This window comes from Pyrus communis, chromosome 11, assembly GCF_041283825.1.
Source record: "Pyrus communis isolate YQ-2024b chromosome 11, ASM4128382v1, whole genome shotgun sequence".
NCBI classification, from domain to species: domain Eukaryota; kingdom Viridiplantae; phylum Streptophyta; class Magnoliopsida; order Rosales; family Rosaceae; genus Pyrus; species Pyrus communis.
This window is the reverse complement of record NC_142575.1, coordinates 32,779,679-32,799,576: the sequence shown is the minus strand read 5'-3', so window position 1 is coordinate 32,799,576 and position 19,898 is coordinate 32,779,679. Positions and strand designations below refer to the sequence as shown.

The 19,898-nt window shown below is 39.6% G+C and overlaps 3 protein-coding genes across 3 annotated transcripts; 1 reads left to right on the top strand and 2 right to left on the bottom strand.

Moving 5' to 3' along the window:
- Positions 1-19: 19 nt before the first annotated feature.
- Positions 20-1,515, bottom strand: LOC137742526 (Late embryogenesis abundant protein (LEA) family protein). The gene is made up of 3 exons (XM_068482416.2): positions 1,146-1,515; positions 816-1,035; positions 20-587 (listed from the first exon to the last, which is right to left on the bottom strand). The coding sequence occupies exons 1-3, from the start codon at positions 1,349-1,351 to the stop codon at positions 372-374; spliced, it is 642 nt and encodes a 213-aa protein (XP_068338517.1). The 5' UTR covers positions 1,352-1,515; the 3' UTR covers positions 20-371.
- A 747-nt stretch (positions 1,516-2,262) lies between these two features.
- Positions 2,263-7,300, top strand: LOC137742751 (BRCT domain-containing protein At4g02110; the record flags this gene model as incomplete). Its single annotated transcript, XM_068482693.2, is given in 11 exon segments — positions 2,263-2,361; positions 2,474-2,480; positions 2,483-2,562; positions 2,705-2,809; positions 3,078-3,179; positions 3,287-3,371; positions 3,459-3,528; positions 3,678-3,722; positions 3,809-6,073; positions 6,189-6,405; positions 6,611-7,300. Coding segments are annotated over 11 exon segments (3,654 nt in total), but the record flags the coding sequence as incomplete, so codon positions are not given.
- A 3,931-nt stretch (positions 7,301-11,231) lies between these two features.
- LOC137743429 (uncharacterized) lies at positions 11,232-14,138 on the bottom strand. The gene is made up of 3 exons (XM_068483317.2): positions 13,764-14,138; positions 13,185-13,624; positions 11,232-12,649 (listed from the first exon to the last, which is right to left on the bottom strand). Exons 1-3 carry the CDS (start codon positions 14,076-14,078, stop codon positions 11,362-11,364), a joined length of 2,043 nt encoding a protein of 680 aa, XP_068339418.2. The 5' UTR covers positions 14,079-14,138; the 3' UTR covers positions 11,232-11,361.
- Between the last annotated feature and the right edge of the window lie 5,760 nt (positions 14,139-19,898).

The following is a 19,898-nucleotide window of genomic DNA, read 5'->3' as shown; positions in this document are numbered from 1 at the left end:
GGAAAATATCACGAAGCCATTTGGAATCAGTGCTACATTGACTGTCACATTTATTCATCACTAAAAGATGCCATAGGCAGAACACATTTTCGATGGCCACATCTATTCATCACTGAAAGATGCCACACCATCGGTGGGTGGCAAGAACAAATTCCCGATCAGATTCCCACAAACAACAATTGCCTACCAAAACAAAAGCATATATATCATCCGATGGCCAACGGCACAACACAGTATGCTTCCTACATTATGTTTCTTGTGCACATATAACTTTTGAGTCAATTCACATTCATTCAGAATCGTAAGTGTTTTACTTTGTGAAACCGAGAAGAAAGCCCACATAGCGAAGGGGAAGTTGGGTTCTTATTTTCTTACAGATTAAGTTTACCAGCCAAGTACCACGAGTGCATAGCAAGGCTGCCAAATGCCAAGATGTTGGCCAGAGATGACAGTCCGTGAATCATACCAAACTTCTTATTCATGGCTGCCAGTTTTGGGTTTTCCTTTGCAACTTGCATATTCTTTGACCATCCAACTTCTTCCCCAATGTTCTGCTCCCTCTCCACCTTATGCCTTTGCTTCATCATCTGCACCCACCAGCACCGTGACAGACAGTGACGACATGCACATGTTATGGTCCAAATAAACCAACAACTTCACAGTGAGCGTCAGCGACTTAACCAAATAAACACATAGACAGAGTTGTGATACGTTTTATCTACCTAATCCGCAGACAGACATAATCACAAACTGGCGATAGTATTGCAAGGTCAGGAAACTTATGAAATGAAAAATGCACAGCAGTTTGCAATTACCTCGATAGTCATGGGAGTGAAGACGAACAGATTGGTGAGATTGAAAGCAAAGGAAGAGAGCAAAAAGCCGAGCTGGTACTTGTCGGCAACAGAGGAAGAGCTCCACGGATGCAAATACCCAAACGAGCCAGCTGATACTGCAAGGCATATCCCAACCATGGTGAAATAAGCCGGAAACATCTTGCTCTGAAGATTCCCGAACTGATGCCGCGGAAGATTCCTATTTTCCAATTCATCAATCATTCAATTTTTTGTTAATCTTCTCCTTTAACCAAAATACAAAATTACTGACAAAAAATGGAAATTCAAGAGAAGATAAAAAATGAATACTTGAACATGATGATGCCGCCGATGAAAGTGACCCAGAGAGCGGCGCCGAATGCGGTGGAGAAGCAGAGCAGATGAGCCAGCTTTAGGTAGGTGGAGAGGGTGGGCGATTTCAGACCGTCCGATTTCGATCCAAAGGTCTCCGGGGAGAATATCACTCCGATGGCCAAGAAAGCCACGGCTGCTAGGAATCGCGTCAACCAAGCCATGGCAAGAGATTGAACGATTGAAGCTTGAAGCTTTTACCTACTTTCTCTCTCACTAATCTGTCTATGCCTCGTAGTCTCTACTCTCTCACTATTTTCTTCCTCTCTGGAATTGTCGAAAATTGGTTGGTAGGTGCTTTTGCTTATTTCATTCGCCCACCGTCTTTGTCGAAAATTGTCGAAATTTTTTTTATTCCTGACCGTTGGATTCACCAATCTGGTCTGATCGAAGAGTTGATGATTCACTCGGCCGGTTTATGGGCTTCATGGCCCATTAATCTTGGCGGTAATGGGTAGCAACACGGTTCAACATCTGTCATGCCGCCGATCCACGTGGCGCGCTCGCACAAATTAGACCTCCCGCCACTGCACCAAAATAAGAAAAAAATGAAAGAAAATTCCCTACCTTTTTTAATTATAAAATAATAATAATTTTCATTTTCATTTTTTCCCCGAACAGTGAGTCGGTCTGCGAGTCTTCCTCCACAAGTTTCAGGCTTTAAGCAAAGCAGATGAGATTGCAGAAGCAATTGCACCCTCACCCCTTGAATCGCGCCTTTCTTCCTTTTCCTCTTTGGGTTTTATTACTGGTTGAATCTTGGGTTTAGGCTTTAGTTATTTCACTGCTGAGACGCAACTGAGAGAGCGAGAGAGTTGAAAGGATTCAAATATCCCTCCCTTTTTTAATAAAAAAATAATCAATAATTTTCATTTTTTCCCCCGAACAGTGAGTCGGTCTCTGAGTCTTCCTCCGCAAGTTTTAGGCTTTAAGCAAGCAGATGAGATTGCAGCCTCACCCCTTGAATCGCACCTTTCTTCCTTTTCCTTTTTGGGTTTTATTACTGGATGAATCTTGGGTCTAGGCTTTAGTTATTTAACTGCTGAGACACGCACTGGGAGAGCGAGAGAGTTGAAAGGATTCAAATTTCAATGACGGGGGGAGGTTCAACGCCCGAGACGTTTGCCGCGTCCGTTTCCTTCTCTTGGGATTTGACCCCTTTGACGAGCACCAGGTCCTCCTTCCTTCTTCCCCCTTGTATCTTCAGTCTAAGGAATTTCAAATATCTCATATTTCCATGTGTAATGTGGTAGCCTTGCTTAGTTTTGTGTTTATGAATCGCGTAGGTTCGATCTAACTGGTAGATTGCGGCGGAGTGGATGTTGCCCACCACTCCCCCAATTGTACCCACGTCATTGTCGATAAAATTGTGTATGTAAGTCTATTTTTCCTTGTAATTTCTTCTTCAAGCTTCTGTTTTGACGCTTTAAGACGTTCATGCTATGTGTCCGTTTCTGCGTTTATTGTAGAATTAGTGAAAGAATGCTGTATTATGTGCATTTTCCTACATTGTGTAGGATGATCCCGTATGTGTTGCTGCTCGAAATGACGCCAAGACGCTCGTCACCGCTTTATGGGTCCATCATAGTTTTGATGTTCGACTCCCCGTTGATCCCGCTTCGGTGAGTTTTGTTTCCCTTCTTTCTCAGTCTTACTTGTCTTATCATTTTCCAGTTCTGCTCCTTTCTTTTGTTTTGGGATCAAGCTTCTTGAACATGTCCTCATTCCCAGTGAAGTTTTCCATTTATTCATTTATTTAATACATGATAATGCACAGTTTCAAAGTTCCAAATTTCACTGAATCTTTATGTGAAAACTCGAGCTGCCATAGTTTAAAGAACCTTGGAGTCTGCAAGTACTGTTCTGTTTTAATATTATCCTTTTGCACAGATCATATACAGACCTCTTAGAGATTTGAATGGTATTCCGGATGCCAAGGGACTTATTGTATGCTTGACTGGATATCAACGACAAGATAGAGATGACATTATGGTACGCATTTCTAGTTTTTTTGCAATGTTTCTGATATAGGCCCTACTGGAGACTGGAGATTTGTAACATGTGCCTGTCTCGTGATTTGTTTCTGTTTTCTTTATCAGACAATGGTTGGGTTAATGGGTGCTAAGTTTTCTAAGCCCTTGGTGGCAAACAAAGTCACCCATCTCGTGTGCTACAAATTTGAGGGTATGCATTTTATCTATTCTCCGTTATGCATTCTTCTTTAGCTCTTTACTTTTATATCTACGAAACAAATGGTTTTTATATTGTCAGGGGAGAAGTACGAACTTGCCAAGAAAAACCCAAAGATGAATCTGGTCAACCATCATTGGTTGGAAGATTGGTAAGTTCATGTTCTGTTCACTCTCTTATGTTTTAAAATTCTGATATTATTTGGCATCTATTCAGATTGTTGAAACAAAAGAAAAGAAACTTTCCATCCCTATGAATTGTTTATTTGTTTCCGTCTAAGCTCCTTTTTACATGCTTCAGCTTAAGGGATTGGCAACTTCTTCCAGAAGATAAGTACAAGACTAGGTGAGTTGGTTGCGTGTGAACTTTTGAACTATATTTTTCACTGTAGACCTGCAAATTTATATGCTGATCACTCACTTTCTCAACAGTGGGTATGAACTGGAGATGATGGAAGCTGAGGCTAGAGATTCAGAAGATGAGGCTGAAAACACATTTGTGAAGCAAGCTGGGGTGAGAAGCATGTATAAGAGTCCTCACAATATAAAAGCTGGCTCACCAGCAACACCTAGATTGCCTATACCAGAAGGAGAGATGCCTAATGTTCCCTTGGTTTTTAATAATGCCATTGGCAACTTATCAGTTCCTCGGAATGAGAATAAATTGGATCAAGCCTCAAGTGTTTCTAATTCTTATGTTTCCAAGGGATTAAGTTGTCAGGATGCATGCCAGTTGAGGGCTGCTGGTGGCGGTGACCTAAATGATCAACATCACGGAACCCCTGATCCTAAGGTGAGAGATGATTTCATAACCAATTGTGGTTCTGCTGAAAGGGCTTCTCACTCGGCTGGGAAATTAAGCTACTCAAGGCAAACCTCATGGAGGCCAACACTTCCACTACACATGGGATATAAATCAGGCCGTGGTAGTGTGTCTTCTAAAGTACCCATTCGCAAATTAAATGCCAATGATGATTTGGCCTCTTACACTTTGAACGCAGATCAAGCAGATGAAAAATTTGACTCCAACTGTGTTGAAGTCCCTTTAAAAGATACTAATTTACAGAACAGAGAAGAGTCAAGTGGTATATTTCCTCAGAAAAGGGTGATGGATCTCTCTTATGCTAGCTCCAAATCACAGAAGACGAATCCGGGTGCAAAATCAGGCAGTATGCATAGTCCTTCATCTAGTATTAGATCTCCAAAAGTAAAGCCTACATCTTTGATTGATGGTTCATGCGAGACTACTAGCCATTATATCGTTGCAAAAGATGACTACTCTCTGGATAAAACTGGCAATTTGAATGCTACAGGAAATTCAAGTGCTTTGACTTTCTCTGCCGCTGCGATCTCAAACACGGGGAAAGATGAAAATACAAACACGAAATCATCTCCAACCACTTTTCGAAGATTAAGAAAATCCAGCTTATCCAGCAAGCCTGGCATTGCAGATTCTGCTGAGGAAAAGACTACAACTGCGGTCAGCAAAACGGTGGAACTGCAAAATCAGCCCCAAAATGTGGGGGGTTCATCTCCAAGAATTGAAAATTCGGTGAATAATAGTTCCAACGACCCTGCTAGTCTGAACTTGCTTAAAGAGAGAAATAATGACTTGGTAACAAAACATCTTAAGCAGAAGGTGAAGTCCAAGAAGACTCTAGGTTCTTGGCCTAAGTTAGTTTCTGCTAACCAAAAGGGGTCTGTGCACTTATATAAAGATGCCTCCTTAAATGATACTAAAAAATCCCCTGATCCCACGAAGCTTGGTGTGCTCTGTCCAGATGTTAATTTTGAGCCCCCAAACGAGGTGGAGGGAAAAGATGTTAACATGTCTGCAGATGTTGCTGAGAAAAACAGTGAATCTATGGATTATGAAACTGAGGCTCCGGACGAAGAAAGTGAACATAAATTGGAGAATGTACTTCATGAAGCTAAGGGTATGGTGGCCCAGGCAACAAGTAAATATGTTACTATGGATGATAGTTCAGGACAGGAGCAGTACCTACAGGATCACTCTGATGCCTGTGCTCCTCGCAATGTAATGGCCAAGTCAGGATCTGACAACATTTATCTGCTGGTTGAGTCAACTGCAAACGGAAATGCTGTCAAGCGAAAGAAGAACCAAGGGAAAAAGCGTGCTTTGGGTAAAACCAAGCTGAAAACTGTGCCCCCTGTCACGGATGTTGTGAAGCCTAACAAAGTTGTCTCTGAGGAAAATACTCGGAATGATAACACTGGGGTGACAGAGAAGAAACAAGAAAAAAGACGTGCAGGTTTAGTAGGCAAATCTAAGTGCCGTGGTGTGCCCCAAAATAAGTTAGAGAACTCTTCCGAAATGAAGGAGAACAGGCCAACTGTTGGTGGAGATCAAACTGTAAGCAAGTCCAAACAGCAGGCAGAAAAATCAACTGCTAAATCTGATATAACTCCGTTGAAGATAATTCAAACATCTGTGGAGAGAAGTAACAATCCTTCAACACCCGAAGGGAAGGCTCCAAGCAAAGTTAAAATTGAACCTGTAAGGTTTATTCTGAGTGGGCACAGATTTCAAAGAAAGGAGTTTCAGAAAGTTGTCAAGCGTTTGAAAGGACAATGTTGCTGGGATTCTCATCACTGGTCTTACCAGGCAACGCACTTCATCTCTCCAGATCGAGTTGGCAGGACAGAAAAGTTTTTTGCAGCTGTAGCGTCTGGAAGGTATTTATATTATTGTTATCTCATTAGCGTGCCCTTATCCTGGGATTCTTGGGATCAGCTAATTGAATTTTCACAGTGCAAATGGATGCTTTAATGTATTCTACGTTGAGTGCAGGTGGATTCTTAAGAGTGATTATCTGGAAGCTAGTGATAAGGAAGGAAGGTTTTTGGAAGAAGAACCTTATGAATGGTACAAGAATGGCCTTAGTGAAGATGGTAACATCAATTTGGAGGCCCCAAGGAAGTGGCGGCTCTTGAGAGAGAGAACAGGCCATGGTGCGTTCCACGGAATGCGCATTCTCATATATGGTGAATGTATTGCACCACCTTTGGTATGTCATTTTTTCCAATTTTAATTTCGATTTTTTTTACATTGTTCTGATGCAAATTGTGCCTTATCTTTTGCCAAAGAACATTAGATATCTTTCTCAAATAGTCCAATTCTTTTTTCATGCTTATGGGGGATGTTATTCCTCGGAATCCATTGAAAGCCAACTAGAGAGTTAACCAGAATGTGCACTTCTTGTCTTCAAACAGGATACTCTGAAGCGTGTCATGAAGGCTGGTGATGGAACAATTTTGGCAACTTCTCCTCCTTACACCCGCTTCCTTAAGTCAGGGGTTGACTATGCCATTGTCAGTCCAGGCATGCCCCATGCCGATATGTGGGTACAAGAGTTGTTGAAGCATGAGATACCCTCCGTTGTGGCGGATTACTTGGTTGAGTACGTGTGCAAACCTGGGCACCGGCTTGACAGACACCTGCTATACAACTCCAATGCGTGGGCAGAGAAGTCATTTGAGAGAGTGCAGAGCAGGGCGAAGGACATGGTGGAGGAAGCGTTTACAGGTGAGGATGGTGATGATTCTAGTTGCGGTGGTGGTAGTGATATAGCTTGCGTGGTGTGTGGGTGTGGGGAGAGAGGAGAGGTGATGTTGATATGCGGCAACGAAAGTGGGAGCGTGGGGTGTGGCATTGGTACTCATATCGAGTGCTGCAGTCCACCGCTCGAAAGTATTCCGGAGGATGACTGGTTTTGTCCAAACTGTAGTTGGAGCAAAAACAGCACCAAGTCTTCCAAGAAAAGGAAGAAGGGTTTGTTGGTTGACAGTTAATGGCTTGTAGAGCAGAGTAAAACTACTGTCTTGTAAATCTGTAATCGTACGATGATATTGATTTTGATTAATAAATGCACACAAGAGAAGAGAAGTGAAGTTGTTTTCTGAGTTGTGACTGGGCCATGTTAATGTATGATCACAACCAGAAATTTGTTTACTTCTAGTTCTATCACCACCAGAAATTTTTTATAACACTCTACATGTTATAATACCATTGGAGAGGCATAAAAAATATAAATTTCCTCACTTATATGATAACATGTGGGGTACCATGTAATCGTGTATAGCACCCGGCATGTATTGTAAGTCGAATGATACGGGGTACATGTTCAACTGTTATCTCAAAGTAGTATTTTATGAAAGCTATATACTTGTTTTACATAGAAGGGTTAACACTTTTTGAAAACGTTTTACAAAACTTTATTTATAAGTCCACTCACTTTTGTTTAATTTAGCGGCAAAGCTCTAGTGATCGAGAATTTCTAGCAAAAGTTGACATTAAGGAGGCTTCTCCTTACGATGTAAATGTTCTTTATTTTTATTGCAATTTATTTATACTCTGACATCACTTTTGCGATAAGATTTCAACATAGCTTACATGCGCATAATAGTATTAGTTACTTCAAGTTTTAAATTAGTAGCACTTTCTACATTACCATCATTTTATGACTTCATCACCCTTCAGATATTGGTTAGCACAATTCGATTCAAGTGTCTGGGTAAACATTCTGAGTCGAAGTGTGTTCTAGACTTTGAAAAAATCCCCCCTACCATCACTTGGATTCCTGGAAGTCTTGAGCTCTTCTCTTCTAGTTCTGGTGCTCTCTCAGAGGTCCATCCGATCCAACCTCCTCCTCCCTCATGAGCCATCGATCACCTATGTCTTATCTTCTGTGAGAGAGAGAGAGAGAGAGAGTGTGTCACATCCCCGCCCGGGACGAATCACTTTCCGGGCCCGCTCCACCACCGTAACACGATATTGTCCGCTTTGGGCTTACCATTCCCTCACGGTTTTGTTTTTGGGAACTCTCGAGCAACTTCTCAGTGGGTCACCCATCATGGGATTGCTCTAGCCCCCTTCTCGCTTAACTTCGGAGTTCCTACGGAACCCGAAGCCAGTGAGCTCCCAAAAGCCCTCGTGCTAGGTAGGGATGGAAATATACATTTAAGGATCACTTCCCAGGACGATGTGGGATGTTACAAAGAGAGACTGTGTCTGATGAATCATGCCTTGAGAGTGGTTAACACTAGTGATTAGTGGTCGAACTTGAAAGGATATATTCAGAACAGTACACTATATATTATGGAAAAAGGTAGTAGCCTATGAGGAGATAAGATGAGATGAGACGAGATTAGATTAGAGAGAAATGCGAAAGAGGTTTTTTCAAAGTGAAACTCTTTATGAACTTTCTGCTATATGTTTTTGGTACAATATTTTATAATGTTGATATAAAAATTAAAGTTAAATTATGAAACGACAGAAAGTCTATGTCCAACTTAAAGAGAGTTTTCTTAGTATTTCTCTACATTAGAAGAGACGTCCCACTTATGTTGACATTTCTTATTGGTGGCCCCTCACATAGAATCATATAGTAGTAGCTTACTAGCTTGAGGGTTGAGACAGAGCGAATAAAAGTGGGAACCATTCAACCAACTGAAACAATTGGAAAAACTGCCAAAAGAGGTGGGACTGTTTTTTTTTTTTTGGGGGGGGGGGGGGGGGTGGGGTTGGGGTGGGGAGGGGAGTGTGAATGAGTTCAACTTTCAAGTTTTCAACACACAAAGAAAGAACAGGACTTCCACAGCTAGCTAAAAGGCCAAAGGGATGCTGCAAATTAAGGTATATAAGTCAAAGAAAGTGAGTGACCAAATTTTACCATCTATACCCACTTTACCAAATTTATTATCATTTTTTTGAAGAGAAACAATAGTGATTTCATTGATAGATTAAAAGTCATTACAATTGTGTAAAACATCAATCTTCACGGTTTTTTTTTTGTTTTGTTTTTGTTTTTTTACAGTGAATGGTTTCCAACATTAGAACTAGCGTACTCCTGCTTTATTATATCATCATACACCCACCCACCCACCCTTATGAAAGCACACGGAGAGCATAACAAACAAACCAAAAAAAAAATAAAAAAAAAGTAAGAGAGAGAGTAATTAAGAGCGCAATTACAGCCTTGTGGATTGTTGATTATTAACAAGTGGTTGCTAACCTACTACTTTTCAACACCCCAAGAACATGTGGCAATTATATGTTATATATAAAGAGAAAGAGAAAGAGAGAGAGAGAGATTTGGATCCGATTGGTAAATTTGATTAATCATAATACATATAATGCCTGACGAAGATGATTAGATTAGTGACAATTGGAAATTCCCAAATCATCTTTTTGGTTGATGTTTCTTAAAGGGACAAATAAAAGGGTGGAGCCAATTAAGAAAAGCAAAACATAACTGAAGGTGGATTGAAAGGATGGAAGCTAAAGCGGAGTGATTGGGATAAAAGGAGCTCACTGCTCATATCATCACACTTGCAACAAAAGAAAAGGAAACCGTGACTTGAGTAAATGTTCCGTAACCCGTTTGCTGCTTTTTAAACAGGAGCATTTTTGCTACAATCTTTTTCACTTACAACCCTGAAGTGTTGTGTGTGTGTATTTATTAGGTCCTGCTGGGGTTGGGTAGGCCGGGGCCAATACAATCTTTTTCTGGCATTTGGCATTGGCAAACAGTCGTATGATCGTATCCTGTCCTCTTTTCCGGCAAAGTGAAAACTGACAGTTTGGTAAGTTTTGGATGGGGCAGCAGCGCAGCCAGTAGACACAGACATTTCCCATGGAACAGAGAACCCCTTGCTTTTTGGGACCTAAAACCATAAATGCAATTACAGTTTAGCTACAAAAGCCATTAACCAATTGCCTTTGGATCCATCTCAATCCCATCTGTACTGTAATTCTTGATAATGGTTGTTCTTCATCTCATTAATTTCCACCCATTCCCTTCTCCCCTTCTTAAATAATCCTAACTTGAAAATGGACGAATACACTTGTACAAATAAACATTAAATTTAATCTAACGGTTATATGATTTTGAATTTTGATCATTTTACAGAGATAATTTTTGAGAGAAGACCTTCAGATCGTTGAAATACATTATAGAGTTAGTTCTACAAAAAAAATGTATAAAAAAATGTGTCATCGGATCCCCCACAAACAAACATAATGATGCTCATGCACAAACGCAAACGGTTGTATGTATGTTATATATATATATATATATATATATATATATATATTTGAAAACAGTATTATATTTACGAACACGTGCATCAATAAATGAATGTATCTGGATTCCGTAATATCATTACATAAATCTCTGTGTGTGTGTATGCGCAGTAGCAGTAGCATTACTATTTTTTCTTGATCTAGTAGCTCTTTACGGGGTTGCAAAGTAACAGTGGAATAATTTATCGAGTAAAATATGTGAATAAATAAATAAAGCATATTCCGCTCCCCCAACCAGCACTTCACACAGAGATGGAGAATGGGAGATGCATAATTATTGATTATTATTGTTTTACTTAAGCTTTGCAATGGAAGGAAGGAGAAACGAGAAAGTGGAAAGAAACAAGAGTTCATGGATGCCTGCTGAAGCTTCAGCGACTAAATCACTCTTAGACAGCCATAAAAGTTGTTAATCTTGCTAGATTCAGCAATTAAAGTTTTTGTTTTCCTATTTTCTGGTTTTTCTTTTTATTTATTTAGTTTTATTGTATTTTAGAATTTTAAACTTTTAAAAATTAATAGCTTCGTACAACTTATTATTATTTTTTAGAATAATGCTAAGTAGACCAGTTTTGATAAACCAAATAATGTGATTATTGTGTTTGAATTAGTACTTTTTTAAGTGTTAATGCGGTTGGTTTATATGATCCGATAAAAGTAAAAAATTCAAAAAGTAGAAATTTTGTACACGTACTAGTCGAAGTGGCAGCCGTACAAGCAGAGTAGTACTAGATAAGGAAAATGGAAAAATGGTGACAAAATTTCCCGGCAAGTCTTGAAATATTTTTTTTTTTTTTTTTTTTTGGTTTGTACAGACTACAGACAGAAAACAAAATGAAGCAAGATTCTTCCCGCCGGTATTGTACTTGCAATTTTTCAATCAGCAGCTCAGTGCCTCATACTTGACTGGAATTGGGCGGTTAAACCCAACCTGCGACAGCAAATTCCCCACCACCGCAATGTCTCTGCAAAACACCCCTTGGAACGACGCCGCCGCTTCTTTCGCTTCCGATGACGACGAATGCATATTATTCTTGTTATGAATACTACGATTCCTATTGCTAGAATTGGAAGAACAAGAGGAGGAGGAGGATTCCATTGCTTCTGCTTGAGATTCTTGGGCTTGGTTTTGGGATACATGCACTTGCATTGCTGCTGCTTGAGCTGCCTGTAATGCAGCTGCAGCTTTCTTCCTCTGTTTCTCAGCTGCCTCCTCCTCCGTGATGGTTGCCATCACGTTTGAATAACCCTTTTGCAGCAATCTGTAAAGCAACAGAGCTGACATCTTCGCTTTATCCCTAATTGAATCTACATCCCGATCATCCACCAGCTCGCACCGGTCAATGAAAATGGTGGCCTTATCGGGCTTGTGCCTTAAACAGAGAAGCAAATGTGCTCTCTCCAACTCGGACCTCGAACACCCCCGTCGCAACCCAATCAAAGCATAGTAATCCACATTTCCTGTTTCCCCCGAAGCCACCCTCTGCTTCAATTGCTGTATCTTGGTCGTCAGCAAACACAGCCTCCCCGGAATCTCCCTGTACCTCACGCTGTGCCGCTTCCACGCCGGCCCCAGCAGCTTCCGATCCCTCAAGATGGAGTTGTACAAAAGCTTCAAGTGTTCCAGGTCATGTAGGCAATCCGGCAAACACCGGATGGTCTCCAAAAGTGAGGCTCTCGTGTCCAATGCTTGTATACAACTCGGCTCAAGAGCCAGAGTCCGATTGCAGTCCGCGATAGCCTCGGCAATCCGCCCCGCTGCCCGGAAAGCAGAGGCGCGCTGCATGTAGCACTCTGCCAGGAATCCCTGTGGAGCTCCACGGCGGCCGTCCAAAATTTTGGAGAAGTGGCGGATAGCCTCGGAGTAAAGGCCTGCGTCGAGGGCAGCGATTGCGGCAGTTCGGCGGCGGAGGAGGAGCTTAATGTGGGTGAGGAGATGGGTAACGGTTTCGGACTCGGATAACATCCTAGGAGGCGTGGCGGGTGCGTTGGCGGAAGAGAGCATGTCGTTGGAGAGATTGAAGCTGGACAGAGAGAAACTGTCGTCGGACCAGCATATGCTCTGGCGGCGGAATGCGGCAGTGGCGAGGCGTTTCCCGGTCTGGAGGAGAGCCATGGCGTCCTCCATTAGGCCGAGGTGGCAACACGCCTGGCCCAGTACCAAATACCTGTGTCGCCAATTGGTAAATTAACGCAATTAGCAATAATAAGTAATTAAAAACAAGACATGGTAACCTAACTAAAGATTAAAGTTTATAATAATAATGTGGGGCACACGGCAATTAGGCAAATCGTATATTTTAAAAATTGATTAGCTGGCTCTGCAAATTTGGAAGTCAAAATTTCTGGAACACGACTGGATTTCATTCTTGTCATGTCCAATTTGTTAAAAAAAACTCTTAGAACAAAGTTTTATTCCAACTCAACTACAAAAGTCTACCAAAACTTACAAACTGGGGACACATTACCAACGTTACAACGTAACCGGTTAAAATGGATCTCTCTTTTGAAATATATAAAATCGAGAATTTCATTTAAAACAGTTGGCAGTGCATTTAGTGGTGAAACGTAAAGGCACAACAAGAAGGCTGATCTGAAAATAAATAATGCCAATTCGGAAAAGCAATGGAACAGAGCATAGCAAGCAATCAATCATCAATCAACCAATCAGTCAATCAATCAATCCGACAGGCTGTACTTTACCTCCATTGCCCTTCCTTTTCGCCGTTTTTACAGAGGCCTGCCATCACCTTCTTCTTCAAGTCCGAGACAGAGAAGCACTTGAAGGAAGGATCCCGCTCCGGCGACCCGGAGGACGAGTTGCCGCTGTTGGAGGAGAGAAGCTTCACTCGCTCCCGGGAAAGCGGCTGAGACGAAGTGTCAGAGCCCCCAGAGGAGGAGGAGGAGGAGGAGGAAGCGTCGTCGGTTGCCATTTTGAGGCTGGGAATGTAGTCCTGGAGCATATCGGCCACCTCCTTGAAGCGGCGGAGATAGAGGAGAGACCTGGCCTTGAGTTCGAGGGCTTCCTCGAGGCGGGGGGAGATGGAGAGAGCCGCGTCCAGAAGGCCCACAGCCGATGCGATCTCGCTGTGTTCGTTGGTCGCAATCAGGCTTCTGGCGTCTTTCATATACTTTTCCACAACCTGTGCAATCAATATTACCAGCAAAGTTGAAACATTAACAACCTGTGCAATCAACATTCATGTCTCTACAAATTTGAATGCCTTTATTGAGAAAAGAATGAATCAAGTGGTAAGTAAGAAATAAGATGAAAAGCAATACCTTTCGGGTGCTAAGCCACCAGTGCTTCTTCTCATTGGAAGTGGAAGAGAGACAGGAAGATGAATGAGTAGCAGCCATTGTTGCTGTTAATCTCTTGTAAGAGACTTCACCAATCACCATCAACCCCTTCTCCTCTCCTCTCCTCTCTTCTCTTTTACTCTCTGCAATATTCCCTTCCAAACAAGGGAAGGGAAGGGAAGGCCGAAGGGAAGGAAGGACAATTGTGTATTTATTTATATATGGAAGCAAAAAATAAAAAAAAGAGAGTACGAAGACAAGAGAAGGAGAGAGAGGGAGGAGCAGGAGGAGGAGCATTTAAAATCTGCTCAAAAATTTGGTGAGTAAATATAAGAGGGGGGGGAGAAGGTGGTGGAGAGAACAAAGCCCTCATTTTTATTATTATTCTTATTAATAAAAGAAATTGCCAGCTTTGACTCTTGATAATTAAAATAAAATTAAGTTTAATAATAAATAAAAGAGAGAAAAAGGGGTTTGATCCTTGAAGTTAATAGCTGGCGCCACCAGGCACACACCTCTCACTGCACATAGTGGTTAGATTCTCTCTCAAGTCTCTCAACCCTACGACCCTGCGATATGACCAATGACGCTGGGTGCACCCGGTCACCGCATGATTCCGACCAGATATACCCAGTGATCAATCACGGGTCCTTGGGTTCAGACTTCTGGCCGCACAAGATAAAGAACCACCAAATTTGCCCCCAAAACTCCGACTAATGAATTAATAAATACTCAAAATACTTAATAAATTTTAAAATTAAAATAAAAAACACCATGCTTGAATTATTAATTAATTTTAAGTAAACTTGATAAAAGTCTAATTTTGTGACTTATTACTGGACTGAGTTCATTTTGTTAAGTTCGATTCATTTAGTAATTATTCTATCATTTTTTTTGCTATCCTTTTATTAAATTGTGATCAATGTCATAATAATTTTATTTTGTACTCAATTTTAAATTAAATATTTTTTTATTTTTTTGGTTCTAATTCGTATTTAAAATTTTTTTTTTCTAGCTTCCTCGCAAGTTAACTAGTCTATGTTTTAGGTATATACATCGGCAAATAAAGTAGAAATTTATAAATGTATGGAAGTTTCATGTTTGATTCACATTAATATTAAAAAGAAGGTATGGGCTCGTTGTAATAATATATTGGATTTACTTGACAATTTGCCTTGAATCATTGATTAGTGAATGATGTTAAAATGGGAATGATCTTTGAAAAGAAAGAAAACCAAAATGAATTGAATAATGAAGGCATCCAAATGCACTACTTTACTCATGTTTATCTTTTATCCTATAAAGGAAACCTTTTTTTAAGATTTACTTGCTCAGATTATTGGTTTTCCTTCATTAATTATCAACTTGTCTTCCATTTACATATAATTTCATGCTGCTTTGTGGATTATGATCAACTGTATAATTAAAATACGTCATTTCCGAATCCACACCTAAACATAGACATGTCAAGTATTTGATTAGTTAATTGACTCTATTAATTTAATCTTACACAATTAAAAAAGCAAAGTAATTTCCAATACGTGTTGATACATGCTTAGAGTTTTAAATATTTTGATTAATTGATTAGAGGGTCGTTAAGTAGAGCATATCTGTTATTTTTATTACTAATTAAATATATGTTGTTTCATATGAGTGGTCAAATTATTCAAGAAATGCTACCAAATGTATTACATTACATGTGTGGGATAGTGTGACATGTGGAGATGCTTTGATATTTTCTTTCTTTTTTTGGGGGCCGGAGTGTAAGATGCTTCTTTAGCAATACAAAAAGCAATTTCAAATGTTCGATTGATTTATTAAGCAAGTTTCATAAAATAAACCAAAAGCTTATATTAGTAGCAACCTTTTTCTTTACATAATCCCCAGTTAAAGAATATATTATTTTCCTTATTCAAATTGGATGATTGAGAATACGATAAGTTTGTCATTGAATCTCAAAAAATAAGAGAGAGATAGTAAATCTAATGATTTGACGGTCAGTAAAATAAATAGGATATTATAAAGAATAGAGAAATTGAGGAAGAGAAGATTAGTAAATATAATTAGAGTGGGTCAATTGGATGATAAGCTAGCGAGCAAGCAAACAAGGAAATTGATATATTTAGAAGGAAAAACAAGGAATTTTAAAGGCCGGGGTGAAAGTAGAGAAAGTGACCCTTGCATTGCATTGCAAGGCACAGGAATCATGCTTTTCCTTTTGCTTTGCTTTTATAATTTTTCACCCGCATTCCACATTTCTTTGAGTGAATGAATGAATGCACATGAAATATGGATGGATATATAGATCGCGACTTGCAAGCAGCATCAGCCAGCATGAGCTTATATAATTAACTTTTCCCTCCTTTCCCTTTCCTCTCTCCTGTGCGGCTGCCTGGAGTCTGGAGAAGTGGGGAGCGCCGTGCCCCCACCAAACTCCAAACCCTATTTACCCTCACAAAATTCATTCATTCCTTTCCTACCATTCTCTTGGCCACCTCACCCTGTGATCCTCTAAGCCCACTGTCCACGTGTCATTTCCTCGTGCTGGGTCCCACGTTTCAAGGACCACTGCCGGTGTCCAGATCAGCCAGACTCTTGAACAATGCTTGCTAGTTGCTGCCGCCACCACCACGATGGCGATGGCAATGCCCTCCTTTCCTTTGGTACCATTTTCAATACATTATTGGCGTTGGAGTTGGATATATATAATAAGACATTGTAAGAGAGATTATATTTTTAGTTCATATGATATGGTGGTTGATAGTTGAATTTTTTTTTTTAATTATTAAATAATAAATTTAATTATTTACCGTTATATTATTTAGTTTAAAAAATATAATTCAAGTAAATAGTCTCTCTAACAACATATCATATAATAATCCTTGTGTGTGTGTGTGTGTGTGTGTATGACTAGCTCTGAATTTGTATTATATCTATTTACTCTGTGTGTGTGTGGTTATATAGTGTCTGTTGTAGGATCAATCGTTTTAATATCGCACATGATCCCCACCCCAACTTCATATAACAGAATACAGATAGCAACGGCAGCTTATATTAATCCATTATAGGAATATATAATTCGCCCCAAATCCCTGCAGGCAATAAATTAATAAACTCAAAATCATAAACGAATTAATGCACCCCTTCATTTCTTAATTACTAGCATAGCATTCATCTTTCTCTATTGTGTATGCCGATATCTCTTGCAATATATATAACTTAATAATCATGCTCATTTCTGTAACTCACCAAAATTATATGAACCAAACTAATTAAAATTCGACAGATATTCTTAATTAATTTCATGTACAATAATTATATTTAACTAATGGAGTCCTTCTCATTGGCTATTAGCATGAGGATTATATGCCTCATAGTTTGCGTTGTTCAAAAAATTAGAGGTTATGTTTGATAACCATTTTATTTTCGTTTTAGTTTTCAAACGTTGTGTTTGAGATACAAATGAAGTATATGTATGGGAGAAAGGAAGGATAAAGAACAATAGTGTGAAACACGAAAATAAATAAATAATGAATGAAAACAAAATTTTGAAAGTGAAACTAATAACTTCAAACGTTTTTTATTTTTTATTTTCATTTTGTGTGCTTTTCCTTATAAGTTTATTTTGGATTAAACATTTCCCATACCATCATTAGTAACTCTTCTATATCCCTCATTTCTCTCATGCATGTATTTCTCTTATATCTCTAACACAAAAATGAAAATAAAAAATGAAAAACAAAATGGTTACCAAACGAGCCTTAAAATACATGTAAGGTGCTTGAAGCCTTGTTTCAATAAAGTGCCTTAAAATAAATACAAGGTCAATAAAATCGTTCTGTTCGTTAAAATATAATTGTGGATGATGTAATTAATATTAAGAATGGAGGATATATATGATTGATGAAATACTAAAATTTCCTGTTCGAATGAGATTATTATGGGATGGAGACATACTAGACAATAATGGAGGATAAATTTGTTGCTCTTGCTCCCATAGGTTAGGGACCATTTTGGACTCACGCAGGTCTACAAGGCAAAGCCAGGCCAAGAGGTTTTGTTTCTTCCGATATTCACACACAGAGATATGAGATATGAGATGGCTGCGACGCGTCGTTGTACAGCTAAGAATTTAGAATTCCAGCTTGTAAACCTTGGGAAACTTCTTCCTTCCTTATAACTTGATGAGACGGCCCATTTAGGTACAAGCCATCAATACATGATCGATCGATATTGTTGCATTTGCATGTACGTCAATCTGTTGTGAGCTAGCTGCCTACGTATTAATTAATTACTACGTGTCTTGTCTCTAATATATTTTAATTTGGTTTGGTATTGTAATATGGTAAGTGAATTATTTCAGGCCGATCATTTTCATTTTCTGGCGTTGGAGCCTTGAGGAATATATATATATATATATATAACAAATTGGGATTCTATATATTAGAGTATTATCTCTGTCTCTTTTTCCCATCTGTCTATCAGCTGGACTCTTTGGAGGAAACAGAAGAGAGAAATCTAGCTAGGACTAGGAGGGAGGGAGGTAGTTCAATTTTATGGAGTTTAGGTTACTGCTCTCAAGTATATATATCATGAATATATGCGAAAAATATGTTTTTTTTTATTTTTAATCTGTATGAAAGTAGTACCCCGTTTGTGTTCTGTTCGAACACATGCCGTGTCCACTCTACGTAGTACGTACGTTCTGAAAAGGAGGAAAGGATCTCATCATTTGTATGTCAGGGTGAGGCTGGGTGGCAAGGTCTTGGAAACTTTTGTTTTCTGCCATTTCCCTCTGCTTGTAACGAAGGACATGCATGTAGATATGTAGATAACCCTTGTTGAACGGCCTGTTCTCCCCGGTTGGAATAGTGGGGTCACTAGTACAAAAACATGTTTGCGCGACGAAAACTTGCGCGACGCAGCTAAATGTGTCGCGCAAAGTATGTTTGCGTAACGTTAAACACAAAACGTCGCGCAAATGGCCTTTGCGCGACTGCACTTTGCGCGACGCCAATCTTCATCGCGCAAAGTGCAGTCGCGCAAAGGCCATTTGCGCGACGTTTTGTGCGTCCCGCAAGATTTTGGCGCTAAAGCAAGCAAGTTTTACCGCTTTTTCTGTTGACTTTGCGTGACGCAGGGCTACGTGAGTCGCGCAAAACAGCTTTGCGCGACGCACGTGCACTTAGGTCGCGCAAAACATCTTTTGCGTGACGTATGTGGCGTCGCGCAAAACAGCTTTGCGCGACGTAAGTGCACGTGCGTCACGCAAAACAGCTTTGCGCGACGTAAGTGCACGTGCGTCGCGCAAAGCTGTTTTGTGCGACGCCACATACGTCACGCAAAGTCAGCGACTTTTTTTTCCCTTTACTTCAGTTTGGGTGGTAGAAACTGCAAACTAGTTGCAGCAGCTACCTCCCTTGGATCTTGACAATGTTTTCGCCATGCTTTCATGCAACCTCATTCAATATTCCTTCAACACCTTATTTACACTTTAAAACCTACATCTATGGATGGTTTATCTCGTTCGCACCTTTAAGAATAATATTTTGCAACGTTTACTTATTTGAAACAAGAGAAATTTAGAATCTAGGAATGAAAATGAAAAGAACAAATGAATATGCAAAGAACGAGCCTTCGAATTGGTTAAAATTCCTAATCCACATGTTAGTAACTAACAAGCTAAATTTTTTCAATTCCATGTGTTAGTAAACAAATAGATTGGCAAGTCGAGAATTGTATTTTTGAACTTTAATCTTTTAAGACGATTAAAATTTAATAAAAATCTAGTGTCAGATTGTATATTGATTTTAGTCTCTTAATGTGTACTGAATTCAAACTCATAATATATTTTTGTTTTGTAGATATCTTATTTAATGTCATTGCATAATATATTTCACTAATTAGTGTACCTAAACGTCCATATCATAATATATTTCACTAAATTAGTGTACTGAAATATCCGTATCTAAATATATTGTAGTGAACTAGTGTACTGAAATATATTGGTAAACTTCTCCTTGGTAATTGCACTGAGGCTTTGATCTTGGTGATTCCACAGGCTTACTCTTGAACTGTGCTGGAGGAATCTTTTGGTCTCCTCCACTCGTTGATTTT